At 35.7% G+C, this 15,436-nt stretch overlaps 2 protein-coding genes across 3 annotated transcripts; both read right to left on the bottom strand.

The window, feature by feature from the left end:
* Positions 1-204: 204 nt before the first annotated feature.
* On the bottom strand, positions 205-1,302 carry LOC109240522 (F-box/kelch-repeat protein At1g16250-like). The gene has a single exon (XM_019407175.1). The coding sequence runs from the start codon at positions 1,300-1,302 to the stop codon at positions 205-207; it is 1,098 nt and encodes a 365-aa protein (XP_019262720.1).
* Positions 1,303-5,828: 4,526 nt separating this feature from the next.
* On the bottom strand, positions 5,829-9,984 carry LOC109240527 (glucose-induced degradation protein 8 homolog). 2 transcript variants are annotated; one of them, XR_002070088.1, is made up of 7 exons: positions 9,839-9,984; positions 9,328-9,487; positions 9,117-9,223; positions 6,850-6,981; positions 6,439-6,595; positions 6,102-6,277; positions 5,829-6,019 (listed from the first exon to the last, which is right to left on the bottom strand). XR_002070088.1 is itself a non-coding variant. In XM_019407182.1 (6 exons), the coding sequence occupies exons 1-6, from the start codon at positions 9,890-9,892 to the stop codon at positions 6,156-6,158; spliced, it is 732 nt and encodes a 243-aa protein (XP_019262727.1). In that variant the 5' UTR covers positions 9,893-9,984; the 3' UTR covers positions 5,829-6,155. The 2 variants fall into 2 exon arrangements, 1 of the variants encoding a protein (XP_019262727.1); XM_019407182.1 differs by having other exon boundaries at positions 5,829-6,277.
* Positions 9,985-15,436: the final 5,452 nt, after the last annotated feature.

The following is a 15,436-nucleotide window of genomic DNA, read 5'->3' as shown; positions in this document are numbered from 1 at the left end:
GTGATAAAGAATTTATTGAAAAAGAAGAAAGAATCAAAGCGTTGAGTTACGGTGGTTGAACGGTAGTACGTAAATTTATTGTCCGCAATCTTATCTTATATTTCTGCAAGAAAAAAACTCAAAAGTTACGAAATAAGATTGTACACTATCTAGATGGTCCAATATTTTTGCTTCCTTTGTTGCTTAGGAAAGTCTCAAACTCTACTAAGAGAGTTGGACAACACAACAATGGCTACATAGTTCTCTTTCTCCTTCCTCTTGCATTGGCTCAAAGCTCTTCCATTCACCTCCTGTTGCTGACGTGTCAAATGCATAGACCACCGATATAGTCATTGATGGATTATCGACCGTCCGATAACCAGCCAAGAAATACAAATGTGTCCCAACTGGGACCATTGTTAAGTATAGTCGAATAATTGGTTGTCCATTTTCTTCAGAGGGAAAAATATTATTTTGTGAACCTTCAACCATATACCATATATTAAGTTTCCCATCATATACCTCAATATGACCTTTCCATGCATTAAGACAATCCCCAGAGCTAAATAACCTACCATTTACCTCAACTATTTGATTAGCTGGCACATCTAATTGCCACATCCCTGCCATAAGGTCCCACTGTCCCCTTGACGTGTCATACAGCTCAGCCGAACAACGGTCCACGTATTGCGAAAAACCTCCACCTTGGACAAATCCACCAACCACGTGGATTTTTCCTTGCCACGTCACACCTACACATTTGCATCTTGATCTATTCATATTTGGCAATTGAGTCCATTCATCAACTAAGGGATCATAAACCTCAGATGATGAAGTACCCCTAGCACTACCTAACGTTGATTGTCCTCCAGCTACATAAATCTTATTGTCTTTAACTACATATGCAAAATTGTAACGTGGTACGTTAAGTGATGCACATTTTGACCATTGATTAGAATTAATGTCATAACGTAATGCCGATGATAGTACATTAATATCACTATCGAAAAATTCATCGTTTTCATATTGAGCATTTTGAGTTTTCTCTTTTCGACAAAGTCGACCACCTATAATGTAAATTGAATTTGAAATTGACACCATAGCGAAGTCCTTGAGCACATGATTTTCGGGCAAATCGGGAATCGAAGTAACGTAACTCCAAGTGTTATTAGAAGGATCATAACATGCTATCCAGTTTGTAACAGTGGTATCATTCGTTACAATAGTTGAAGAAAATGAGGCAAAAATAGAGTACCTCCATGTGGAATTTTCCGGCGAGTGTGGAGCTGCTCGAGATGGGGAAGGGAAGGAAAGAGAACCCATAAGTTTGAAGGGAAAAAATTTATCCGCACTCGATGTTTTCAAATCAGAAGATGATAAGAGTTGTAGTAATTAAGTAAGGTTGTTATGTTCAAAGGATGAGATATATGCTCAACTTCATATATGTAAGATTTTCAGTGATAGGACGGAAAACACAATGAAAAATTGTTTGTTAGCATCGCTAAGTATAGGCGTCCAATGTTTGCAATTGCATGTTATATCATCATGATTACTAGTTTTTACTGTTATAGAATTTATCGAAAATTTTGACTGTTTCTGATTGTTTTTTTATTAATTACATGGCACAAGCCTAATTAAGGCGGCTACGAGTAATTAAGAGAATATTCTTAATAAGATCAACTGATCAAGTATATGAAATCAAGGTTTTTTGGCAAATGTAAAAGAAGAGAACGTTGTGCTTTCCATTGGTTTTCGTTTATATAACCATGAAAAAAATGAGAAACATCGTCAACCAATTGCTTCATGACACGTAGCCTGTTAATCTTGTCGTTCATTTGAACTCTTTTCTTCCATAGAGTATGTGCATTAATGGAATCTCACTTCTGTTTCTTAATAAAAAATATAAAACAATGCTTATAAGAACTAAGAGAGTAAAATACATGAAAAGGAGGTATCGAAATTCTTCCATAGCAGTTATGCATCACTAAGGCTGGGAAAAATGTAGTATTAAATTTCTATCTAGGAGCAGATGACTGAGATGATCATGGCATGCTTGTCGTCCATTATATTTTATATATTTATGCAATAAATCACCTACCAACAATAGGAGTACTTAATTATGTGTTTACATAATTTTACATAATTAGCCCCACAAGAAAATATATTTGTTTTAGGTCTGGGAAACACCCCACTATGAACTTTGGTGTACATCCCACTCTGAAAAAGTTAGAAAAAGGTAAAAGGGAGCAAATCCAAATGAGATACTCTCTTTTATGTACTAATAAATAAATAAATAAATCAGACTGGAAATTGGATAATATATAGTAGCACTATTAGAGGGTGCAAATTACATCATGTGAGAATCTAGCAACACTGTAGTTGTCGAGCCAAGCATGAATTTAGTGACTTTACATATTATACTACGCTTTGAGATTATCAAGAAACAACTCCTTTCTTTACTCGTACTAGGAGTAATATTTATTTCCATTCCTTTATTTAATATTCAATGAAGATCTTTTTCTTATCTTCTTTACGCTTGCGGACCTACAACCTCTGTTTTAAAAGGTAGAATTGGGACTCGCTCCGGGGCGGAGCTCTCGTAAAACGCCTATGTGTGGGGCTTAGTTCTGTGAGACTTACGCCTCGGCCATCGAGGCTTATGCTCCAGACACGCCCAACGCCCAGCGTACTGGGCTCGCCTAATAGAACTTTATGCAATTCTATCTAACTAACCTTGTAAATTCTCAAATTTTCTTAATAAATCGTTGACTATTCAAAATTACTTTTTTCTTAATCATAAATCATTAAGTTGAGAGTATGTTATGTCATAATTAAAATAAAAATTATTGCATGTTATCCACTAAGACTGCTATGATAGTTAATTTTAAATAAATCTTTCATTTAAAAGGTATTTATTTATTAACTTCTGTTATGTCTTTACTATATAATAGTTCATAATTTTTTATAATTATTTTTCTAGATATTTTTTTTCACGTTTACGAGATACAATACTTATAAATTTAATAGCTCAGTATTAGCTAGTAACTATTTACAAATAATTAGTCATCATGGTATTGTATGGTAAATTATGTGTCACTTTATTAACTTGTTGAAACTTAAAAATAAATAATGCTAGAGAATCATATTTAAATTATGAATTATGTTTTTATATAAATTCTCTTTCAAATAGAAAGCATATTAAATAAAAGGAGTATTTTAAGAAAAATATCAAATTATAATATCGAAATTCTTTCAAGAATCATTACTCCTTAAGAGATAAATATAAGATTTCTTATCGAATACATTACTTTTGATGTTTGAGTTGTAACGACGTTGCAGCTAATTTACATATTATGATATATGTCATACTTTTCATATTATTCATAGTTGAATTATAATTTATAAATATTTTAAATAGATTATTTGTTATAATTTTGTGGTTCATGTAATTTTTATAATTATTTTTTATTTTATACTATCTTAAAATTCTTAAAATCAGTAAAATTTAAAGATCCGTGGGACTTACGCCCCATGTCTCAGGGCTTACGCCTCGCCTTGTTAGAGGTAAAACGCCTCGCCTCACGCCCCCGCCTTTTAAAACATTGCCTACAACTTGTATAAACTCAATTATGTTTCGAGGAACAGTTCGTTAACAAAGAGTTCAGTTTAAATAAATATTACCTTAAAAAAGAAGGGATAATCATAATCATCAGCGGCATTTAGTTACTTTTTCACATATTTACTAGTAATAAATAAAGATGACTAATCCATTTTTCTTGTAAATTTAAAACCATGTAGTGACCATTTTTATAAGTTTGTAACTCATAAAATGTGGCAAAACAATTTTTCTGAAATACAGTCTAAGACGCACAATTACCTTCTGAAACCAAACCTAAAATCATACAAAACCAAGCTCAAAATTAGAGCCGGACTACATCTAGAAATCTGAGCAATTCTGAGGATAATAGTGTCAGTGGGCTGAAATAATATAATTCGGCCCATATACTCTTTCATTTTGGGCTTATTTGGGCTGCTATTTAAGAGTAATATGTTACTCCAAAAATGGGTAGAAATGGCGTTGGATAGCCACTTTATAACATGGTCTTTGGATTTTATTCAGTATTTTTAATGCTGAGCAAAAATAGTCACTACTTTATTAAAATTAATACGAAAAGAGGTTTTTACCCTTTCTTCATGACTGCTCTGTAAATATTAAGGACATGGTGTCCTTAACATTTACACTGCACACATAAAGTTAAGGACACCATGTCCTTAACATTTACAATGTACATATGAAGTTAAGGACATGACAGGACACTTTGTCCTTAATATTTACACAACATTCATGAAGTTAAGGACACCATCTCCTTAATATTTACACAACACTCATAAAGTTAAGGACACTATGTCCTTAATATTTACACTGCACACATCAAGTTAAGGACACCATGTCCTTAACATTTACATTGCACATACGGAGTTAAAGACATGAGGTCCTAAAGTTTAACAACAGAAGGTGAAAATACAAGTTAAGGACATTATGTCCTTAACATTTATACTGCACACATGAAGTTAAGGACGCCATGTCCTTAACATTTACACTGCACATATGAAGTTAAGGACATAGGTGCCGTGTAAATATTAAGGACATGATGTCCCTAACTTCATGAATGTTGTGTAAATATTAAGGACAAAGTGGCTTGTCATGTCCTTAATTTCATATGTGCAGTGTAAATGTTAAGGACAATGTCCTTAACAATTACACTGCACACATGATGTTAAGGATGCCATGTCCTTAATTAACATTAACACTGCACATATGAAGTTAAGGACATGACAAGACACTTTGTCCTTAATATTTACACAACATTCATGAAGTTAAGGACACCATGTCCTTAATATTTACACAACAACTATGTCTAGCACAGGGGTATTTTTGTCCGGGTGGATAAAAATTTATTAAGCACTAGCTAAAAAGTAAATACATTTTAAACAGTGGCTAAAGAGTAAAGACATCTCTAATTAGTGGCTAACTGTGCACTTTCCCCCCAAAAAATAATTCTTAAATTAATCAATCAATTAAAAATATGGCCTAAAGCATAAGTTTAACGCGAGGCCTAAATTTTTGAAAGGAAGTTATGATATATATTTTTAGTTGAAGTCTACTTCTATCTTTTCGAGATGCAAAGTTGTTAATAATTTTTTTATAATCGATTTTCTCTAATAATTCCTTTTCAATTGATAATATAGCCAACCCATTTAATCCATCTTGAGACTTTATTAATCTCATGTAAGATTTTATCAATTATAATCTTGAAAATTTTCTTTTTTTTGAGGCAACTGTTGTAGAAAAACTCTACTTTAATATGAAAAATACTAAATAATTTTTTTTAAATACCTATAAACCTATTATTTCTAACCAATTGGGCTCCCAAATCTTGGGGGCTAAGGCAAAAGCCTTAATTGGAAGTTTGGAAACATGTTAGAGCCGGCAAAAAGGCAAAGAGGGAAAAGAAAAATATATAAAAGTTACAACACCTCCATTAAGCTAGATCTCATTGAAAACTTCAGTGTTACATTTGGCCTATTTATCTTCAATGATTAAGGCAGCATTAGCTTCAAAATTTTAGAAAACTTTTTAACCCTTTGAAAAGAGATTTATTTTTTCGACCAAACTACTGAAATACTTCTCTTTCTTGGTGCTTGATTAACAAATTTGCAAAAATATAGAAACAGAAAAAGTTTTGAGATTCTTTTTATTTTAACTTATTTAGTTTTGCAAAAGCTCCTCTTCGAAATTCGAAGAAAATGCCACCTGAAAAACTGTGGTATACAAGTGAAGAACTAAATACAACCAAATTCACAAGTTCTTGATGGGTATTGGTGAAAAATCACACAGATTTCAGTTTTTCCACGCAACACTAATGAAAAGCACAAATGGATTCATGTTTGTGTAACCATGATTAAGATGGGAAGGTCCAGCTCGGCCTGTGTACATAGAGTTAATAACTGCACATCCTGCTGCCAATCTAACATATGCCTAAGAAACCATAAAAATTGAAATAAAAATGAATCTACCAGCAACAAGTGGTTTAAAGAAAAAGAGTACAAGGTCTTCTTGCCTTTAGCTCTATTAAGTTAGGCAATGTGAATCCTGAAGGAACTTTGATCATCTTTCAGACAGCAGGATCTTCAAGTGACGCAGTAGAAAGATTGGTTATGCGAGGATATACTGCTTTTTCATCAAGCTGGTTCTGTGCCCATATCAACATCTTCAATAGGCTTGGAAGCTTTGGATCTGTTGTTTTAATCAAAGATGATTCACAAAAAGAGAATTTAATGCCATGAGCATCTTTAAACAAATGTTCAAATTAAGCTATAACAATAATTAGCGCTCTCCCTTACAGAACTGTGTGGAGACCCATATCAACAGTGATTTTTACTGGAATTGGGACTAACCTTTTTCATGACTTTGGCTGGTGAGAATTGCCGCATTCACCTCACTTGCGGTCTTTAGACGCTGTGAAACATCAAGAAGAGCTCCAACCGGGCAGTTAGAAACATCTTCAAAAGCTAGTAATGCAACAGTCTTCTCTAGTTCTTCTAAGAAGGCTTGCTGTAGAGTTATTGAGATTTAGTTAATACCAAAAACATGGAAACACTCCCCAGTTAATAGGTTTTAATGTCCAGTAAATATGAAGTTCGGCCAGATAAGATTTGAGATGCAGATGGTATATGAAATTAAACTGAGAGTTAGATTGAAGACTTGCTTTTCTCCTTTGATAATATAGATCGAGTGAAGATGTATGTGCCTTGGAAAAAAGAACTTACAGAAATTACAAATATAGTATTCTAAAGACGAATAGTTACATTTTCTTCTCCCCTTGGAGCCAGTTCCTCTTGAGCGAATTCCAGAGCTTCTTCGACCTTTCCATTTCTTATCAACTCTATCAGCCTTTGCTGTTGGAGATGGAAAAAGAGTTGTGGATTTGTATCTAATATCTGCATTCAAGAAGGTAAACTTAAGATACAATCAACTCAAACTATCTAAAAATCAGCACTCATTGCGATGTAGCTTCTAAGTATCAAGATTTTCTAGAGTGCTAAGCTCAACCAAAGATAATTTGGAATCTTCCGGAACATCATGTCTATGATCTGATATCAGCTATGGGGGACAAGTGATATTGGCTACATCGAAGCAACATTAGATACTCTCTTAAATTTTGAGGGAAAAAAAGAATGAGGGCCCGGAACCCATTGCCATGCAGAATAGCACAGGCTAGAAGATTCATCCAAGTAAGAAACTAGATCATGGTCCTTTTTGGTCTCATCTAAGACAACAAATTATAAACTCGTTTCCATGTCATCAACCAACCCCGAAGTTTGCATGCAAACTTTTTATATATATAAATAAGGAGGGTTCAAATGATCAAAGTCAGATTAGTAAATAATTTTTGTGCAGTTTGCATCATGATCTTCCGTCCTCAATTTTGTATTCCTTCAGCTCTATCAAGAAAATATTTCTTTAATCCGGAAGAGGCACAAGCTAGAGATGAAGTAGAAAAAGCAAAAAAAGAAAAAAGTCAAGGATAGCACAACGATAGAGCAAACTTCAAACAATAGCACAATGATAGAGCAAACTTCAAACAAGCATATGTTTGCAGGAGTCAAACTAACAAGATCCAAGAGTGAGTATCAAATGCCTTAATTGCTTGGGCTTCTACCTTAGCATACTAAAGAAAGATGCAGTGCCTATGTGTTTTCTTATATTCTTAAGGTTTTAACTGCAACTTTATGAAAGTTGCATTAAAACCACAAATCTTCCAGATGAAGAATTTTCTGACACAATATCGACCTCAAGGGGAAGAACTCTCCATTCCGTGCTATCTGCTTATATTAAAGAGCTTCTCTATGGTCATTTCAAACAAAGACAATTTATTGTCCCCTCAGTTACATGTTCATGCAAAAGCTTGCGCGAGCAGAGTCATGATCAGAAGACTCTTAAGATCCATAACCAAGCATAAAATTCTGTGACTAATAATTCACCTTGGAGATTATGAAGAACTTCAGACAGAATGCAAGCTCATAAGAAGGTGATAGGACAGCTTTGTTTGGAAGTCAATAACAAGGGCCAAGCTACCACAGATTAGAAGACAGGTTAAGAAAAATGATTAATAGAGTCCACTTCCTGTTTGCACTAACTGATGGCATGTGCCAGCAACAAAGGTTACAAACTTTTCTAAGGAGTTAACAGTTCCACTGGGAAGTGAGAAACAAGGACATCTTTTTAACTTCTGGACAGAAACATAAGTTAACAAGGACAAACACAAAGGAAAAGGCAAATTTAAATCATAAGAACTATGAAGTCTGTTGTTCCAAAGGAGATGACCAAATGGTAGATGCATGGTGTCAGTCTAAGCGGATTCGTCAAGGTGCACGCAAGAACCAGACAAAACCCATGTCCAGGGAAAAGGAGAGGGGAAAAAAGGCAAAGAGGAACTACGATAAGTGCTTGATCACATCCACTCCATGATTTAGCTAATTGAATGTCAGGTTACCCAATTAGAACAAGACTTATACCTAGCTGCACCTTCATTTTCCCTCTTCTACTAATTGATGAACAAACATTTGAGAGTAAAACTGAAAACACAAATGAACATTTGTCTACAGTGGCATCGAGACTCATAAATTGGATGTGTCTAATTGTTCCAGTAATCTTTTTCTTTTGCTGAGCACAGGACAAAAGTACCCTCCGCAGCTGATGCACTTTAATAATCCCTTTTCATCTTCTGTTCTATTGAATTCCCTGTTTGCTGCCATTCTCTTGGAATTTCACTCTTAACACATACAGCTAACATATCACCCATCTATCTCTCAGAGACACACACAGCAACATAGAAGTTTTACTATGTTTTACATAAAGGGTGGATCAGCATATGTATATATATATGTGTGTGTGTGTGTGTGTGTGTGTGTGTGTAATAAGAATCAAAAGGAAACACATGCAAAGCAAGAGAAAATGAGAAACTCTAAAAAAAAATCCACTAAATAGAAAATGTGTTTATAATGTGAGATGCCGCGCTAGTCACATGTTCATTATAACCAACAGATCAATAAAAGTAAAGGAGCAGGCATACCTCAGGATTCAAATCATTAACCTTCTCAATTGCATCCTCCACATTACCGGACTGCACAGCCTTTTTAACAGCCATCCGGTCAGTGATGGTAGCAAGATCTATATCAGCTATTAACTCATAAGGAGAAACAAATCTTATACGCACGCAAACAATAACTTAAATGCTGAAATAAAGCATAACATGAACATAAAAAAGATGACACAAAGGATACGATCCGTCCCAGATTCCATTTTGAACTTCTCTGCAGCTTCTACATAACCCTCTGTAACTAGAAAATTCATTACCAATCTATTCATATCTTCTTTTCTAATCTTTACATCATTGAGCCTTTTCTCCCAATCTTCTCTAGTGAATACTTTCTTTGACGTGGCCTGCAAATGAAAAGGAAAAAAAAAAAGAGATAAATAAATAGATTTCCTTACCGCTTAACAGAATCAAGTTCAACAACAGCAAAATTTGATCTGAATAATGATGAGTACAACTCATTAACAAGTTAAACCATATGCAGATTCCTACCATACCATAAGCAAATACAACTAACTAAATAATAAAACAATAATAATACGCGGTTAAAACAGCAAATAACTCAAACACAAAACTCAACATAGTAGAACCTTATTACTACTTTACCAGATTCACACATTCGAAATTGGGAAAGGTAAAATAGTTTCTAGAATGGAAATTCGAAATTCGAGAGAAAATTAATAGATGAAAAGAATTACCATGGATTCTTCAAAATAAGCTAATTGGCGAATGACAATCCAGAACAATGACATCAGTTTTCAACACTCCACCTTCATACCCATATAAACACTCCACCTTCATATGAATTGGGGAACAACTGAATTCGACGCTTACTCAAATTACCAGAAATGCCCTCTATTATAATAAAAAACATGAAGAAATTACTAGGGACAGTAATGTTTATCTTATATTGTTATTATTAGTTTATTACTACTCCCGTCGTGGTTAATAAAAATAATTGTATCAAATTATTTGTTATTTTAGAAGTTCAAGATAAAATTAATTATTTTTTTCTTTTTTACTTTTAGTAATAATTATCTTTGAAGACTACAACACCTCAATTATAGATAACTTTGTTCAAATACCAATGAAGAAAGATTAAAATTAAGACATGAATAAGGATAAAGTAGTCAAAATCTCTTAGTAATTTTTCTAAGGAGCATGTACAAGAGAATCATGACATATAGTTTGAGACGAAGGGAGTAAATAATAAATTTTGTATAATTTAATCAATATGAATATTTATAAGTTGTCAAAATCTTATAGAGATAAATTGTGTAAGATATTATGGAACATTTCGAAAAAGAAAAGGAATTCAGAGTTTAAATCGTATTAGAAGTTCTACCTAAAATTGTTGTGGAAAAAGACCATACCGTAGGCATATAAATTTTATTGGAATTAAATCCGTAAAATAACTATGACTATATTTTAAATTTCAAGATATATTTGTCACGCCCCAAACTTGAAGAGGCGTGACCGGCACCCGTTGCCGTACTCGGCCCGAGCGTAACACTCTATAACTGTGAACTCTGGAGGGGTAACCCTCAACTTAGGCCGATGAGGCCATATTTTGAATTATCTGAAAATAACGTCTCTCATCTGTGGGGTAAACATACCCAAAAACTGATATATATAACTGTGCAGGCCGATGAAGCCGCCATGAACATCTAATGATATAAAAAATATGCAAGACTCGTCTACGAGCCTCTAGCGATAGCTGAACTGTATCATGGTTGTGACAGGGCCTCGACCTACCCATCAAACTTATATATATAAAATGGACTCCAAGGTCTAGACCTGGTAACTTCGAGGAAGTGGAGCTTACCAACCAAACTGATGTTACACTCTGTCTACTAGAGGGTTTGTCCAACTGTCAATCAAGACCAGCAGGCATGAAATGCGGCATCCCCGGCAAAAGGGACGTCAGTACGAAATAATGTACCGAGTATGTAAGGCGACAGAATAACTAAAAGCTGAAACTGAACTGATAATATATATATATAACAACTGAAAGTAACTGGGAGTCAAAGATAATCTGAAGATATGCTTACATGCTGATACTGACTGAACTCTCTCAATATAGTAAGTAAAATAGTTGTCCGGCCTTATAAGGTTCGGTATATGTAACTGCTCTGCCGTAGTAGGCTCGCTTATAGGCGCTCGGCCATACTAGGCTCTGAATCTCGGCCATTCTGGGCTCGCTCATAGGCGCTCGGCCACAATAAGCTCGGTATATAACTCACCATCTGATCAGAGGTTGCCCAATAGGGGCCTGCCCATCGATTATAGCTCGATGGTGGTGAAAATACTGTAATACTATATATACATAGACTCTTTGCTCTCTTAGCTGACAAAAGACAAAACTAGACTGAATATGAAGTCCCGATAAGGGAGAATGCTGTAACTTATGAGACTAGGAAAATGTACATAAATTCAGGAATATGAACTTCTCTTTATGTCGCGTTATCAAACACATGTAGTTACTGGATCATGCCAAAGTGAAAGAAAGGTTAGCCTTAACATACCTTATCACAATATGTCCAATAACCACGTTAAACTCGTCTTGTTGCACCTTAATCTACAATAATGATAACAATACTATCATCAAGTTATGGAAGGTACAACTATCACACAACGAACGACAAACTTATTTTGTAACAAAACAGGCAGCATCTCCCCTATAATCTTTACTTCCCCCTAATTTGACATAACACCAACAACGCAAGAACACAACAATAACAACATATATATATATATATATATATATATATATATATATATATATATATATATATATATATATATATATATATATATATATATATATATATATATCATTTTCCAACCTTATCTCCGTCACAAAATGCCACAAAATAGCCCAACATACCCCTATCGCTCCATACACAAAACGACAACCACAGTAGTGTCAAACAACTTAAAAGTGTAACGACGACGATCAGACAACCACCCTGCCATTATGTGGTGTTTTTCTACACCCTTTCTTCTCCAAAACTCCACAAAAACAGCAGCAAAAGAGACAACCCAACAACAACATGAAACAACCCACAAAACAGTCCACTACAAGTTGAACAACTCGAACTCACGGCTTCCGATTACCGTCCCGTGAGTTCTTACAATTATTGAATGAATTTCTATACTTTAACAGCAGAAAAAACGGATGAAAAAGGGCAGTATACTTACCATATTTGGTGAATATCTCAGCTCCTAACTTGATTCTTCAACCCTTAGGTTTTTCTCCAACTAGAACTTGAAAAGAAGAGAAATTTATTTAGGGTTTTGTGTTAAATTTTTGGGAGGAATTTGCTGGGGTATACATCTAATTTTTTGATCTATTATGAGTGTAATATCTGAAGGAACCGCTAAAAGGGCTCTTTGGCCGACCTTGGAGCTTTTAATTGAGGCCTCTCCTTTTGGCAAGTAGGTGATGCACCTACTTGTCACCTACTAGTATGCGCAGTCTAGCGAAAACGTTAATATCTCTCTATTCTAATGTTGTATCAATGAACGGTTTACTCCGTTGGAAACTAGACTAATAGATCTTCAATTTGGTATGTACATCATCCCATAATTCCATGTATATTGGGAGAAATGCTCAGCTACATTTGACCTAATTTTCAGCATATTTATGAATGCAACTTGTGATGACCTTTTGCCAACTTTTGTTCCACAACTCGCTTGAATTCAAAATGTAATACACAACTATCATATGACTAAAATAACTCATAACATAACCTCTTTATCATGTTAAGCACCCTAATATCACCCCAAAAGTACATGTTATAACATTCCCAACTTGTCGACGTTCGACGAAATTTATTTTCTTCAATTTATTTAGCTTTTAAGCCTTTCAACCATCTTGGCACTTGTTATACATGATCTTAAATATTTGTAACCTCCATGGTAACATTATTAAATTACTTTATGTGCTTTCAAAGATGATCTCATTTGTGAGCTTACATCAATTGCCTTACGACGTACCCTCACGTACGAAAATATGGGGTGTAACATCATTCCCCCCTTTGGAACATTTGTCCTCGAATGTTGACTGATGCGCTTATCAGTTTCATAACTTATAGCTTTTAGGAATATCTTAATATTGTCCTTGCCCTCTAGGCCACTGCTCTATGAACAAATCCAAAGGCCAGGGCATTCCCCCCTTTAAACCTCTTTCTCACACCACGACCTGCGGTCGGAACTCTTGTGATCTTGTAATTATGGCTACCTTCTATCATGCAGCCTATACGACTATGTCCTTGTATAGGCGCCTATGAAACTCTTCTCTCATATTTCCTCCAGCTTTTAGCTAATCTCTAGGCCCACTTTGTGAATATATAGATGTAACGACCCGGCCGGTCGTTTTGAGAATTTATGCCCCGATCCCCTATTAATTTCTTCCCCCGTGTCTATTTCTGCTGTTGTGATTTGTTGGGATGGTTCATCTTGAGTCTCGGATTGTTTTAGGACACTTAGTCCCTAAATGAGAGTTTAAGTTTTAGAATTTGGATCGTAGTCGAAGCAATGTGAAGATGGCTCCGAAATGGAATTTCATCGATTCCGTTAGATCCGTTGGGTGATTTCGGGCTTAGGGGCGTGTCCAGATTGTGTTTTGGAGGTCCGTAGCTTATTTAGGCTTGAAATGCCGAAGGTTGAATTTTTGGAGTTTTCGGGTCGATAGTGAAATTTTGATATCGGGGTCGGAATCTGATTCTGGAAGTTGGAATAGGTATGTAGTATTGAATATGACTTGTGTGCAAAATTTGGGGTCAATCGGACCTGGTTTGATTGGTTTCGGCATCGGTTGTAGAATTTTGGAAATTCAAGTTCATTAGGGTTGGATTGGAGGGTGATTCGTGGTTTTAGCGTTGTTTGATGTGATTTGAGGGTTCGACTGAGTCCGTATGATGTTTTAGGATTGGTTGGTATGTTTGGTCGAGGTCCCGGGGGCCTCGGGTGAATTTCAGATGCTTAACGAAATTGAATTTGGACTTAGGCAAATTTCTGATGTGCTGAACCTGTTATTTTTGCACCTGCGGATTCGGACTGCAGGTGCGGTGCCGCAGAAGCGGTTTGGCAATCGCAGATGCGGTCTGAGGCATGAAGACCACTGGTCGCAGATGCGGCTCAAGGACCCCAGAAGCGGAACCGCATCTGCGTGGAATGGAGCGCAGGTGCAGTGCCTGGAGATTTAATGAGTTTTCGCAAGCGCGGTTCCCTAGCCACAGAAGCGGGGCCGCAGATGCGGCCCCATAACAGCAGATGCGATAATCGCTGGGTAGAAATATGAAATTTCGAAGGTTTGAAGTTCATAACATCAAATTCGATTTTGAGCTCGGGAGAAGGCGATTTTGTGAGGTTTTTGAAGAGAAAATCAGTGGGTAACGATTCCTATCCCAGTTTTGTTTATATTTCATTAATCTATTGTTGTTTTACTCATCTAATCAAGGAATTTGAGTGGAAAAATGGAAATTTGGGGGAAAAGTTCCCCAATCGAGTTTTTGGGTTTTTGATCGGGTTTTAGGTGTCGGGATGGAATAATTTTTGGACGAGTGATCTCGTGAGTGAATGGGTGTTCTAAATTGGTAGCTTTTAACCGATTCCGAGATGTGGGCCCAGGGAGGATTTTGGACGTTTTCCTATTTTCTCGTCTTAGCTTTAATTTCATTAGCTAAATTAGTTGCTTGTAGCTATATTACGTTATGTAATTGATTTGATTAGATTTGGGCCACTCAGAGTTGGATACTCGTGGCAAGAGCGTGATATCGGATTGATTTTGAGCTTGGTTCAAGCTAAGTGTCTTGTCTAACCTTGTGTGGGGAAACTCCCATTAGGATTCTGGTACTGTTGTTATATGAATGCCGTGTACATGAGGTGACGAGTGCGTACATGTGCTAATTGTTGAAAAGCTTGTTTTCATTACGTAAATATCTACGTTTTCCTTTAATTGAGCAATACTAGTATGTGAAGCCTCCTGTTAGCTTAGGAAAGTATGCTTATGTGACTTAACTGGCTTATCTGCTTTAACTGCTTACTTGGATTCTGTGTAGCATGTCTAGAGTAAGAATTTCTTATTTCTTGATACGAACTTGAATAGAACTGTCGATTCTTGTTATGGTTGTCGTGTATTTACTTTGGGACTACGGATAGGTATTCCGGGAGATTCCCCTGCACATTTATATTTGGGACTACGGGACGGTATCTCGGGAGATCCCCCTGTACTGGATATTTACTTTGGGACTACTTATCGGTATTCCGGGAGATCCCCATGCTCATTTACG

Source organism: Nicotiana attenuata, unplaced genomic scaffold, assembly GCF_001879085.1.
Source record: "Nicotiana attenuata strain UT unplaced genomic scaffold, NIATTr2, whole genome shotgun sequence".
In the NCBI taxonomy this organism is placed as follows: domain Eukaryota; kingdom Viridiplantae; phylum Streptophyta; class Magnoliopsida; order Solanales; family Solanaceae; genus Nicotiana; species Nicotiana attenuata.
This window is presented reverse-complemented; position numbering and strand designations above follow the sequence as displayed.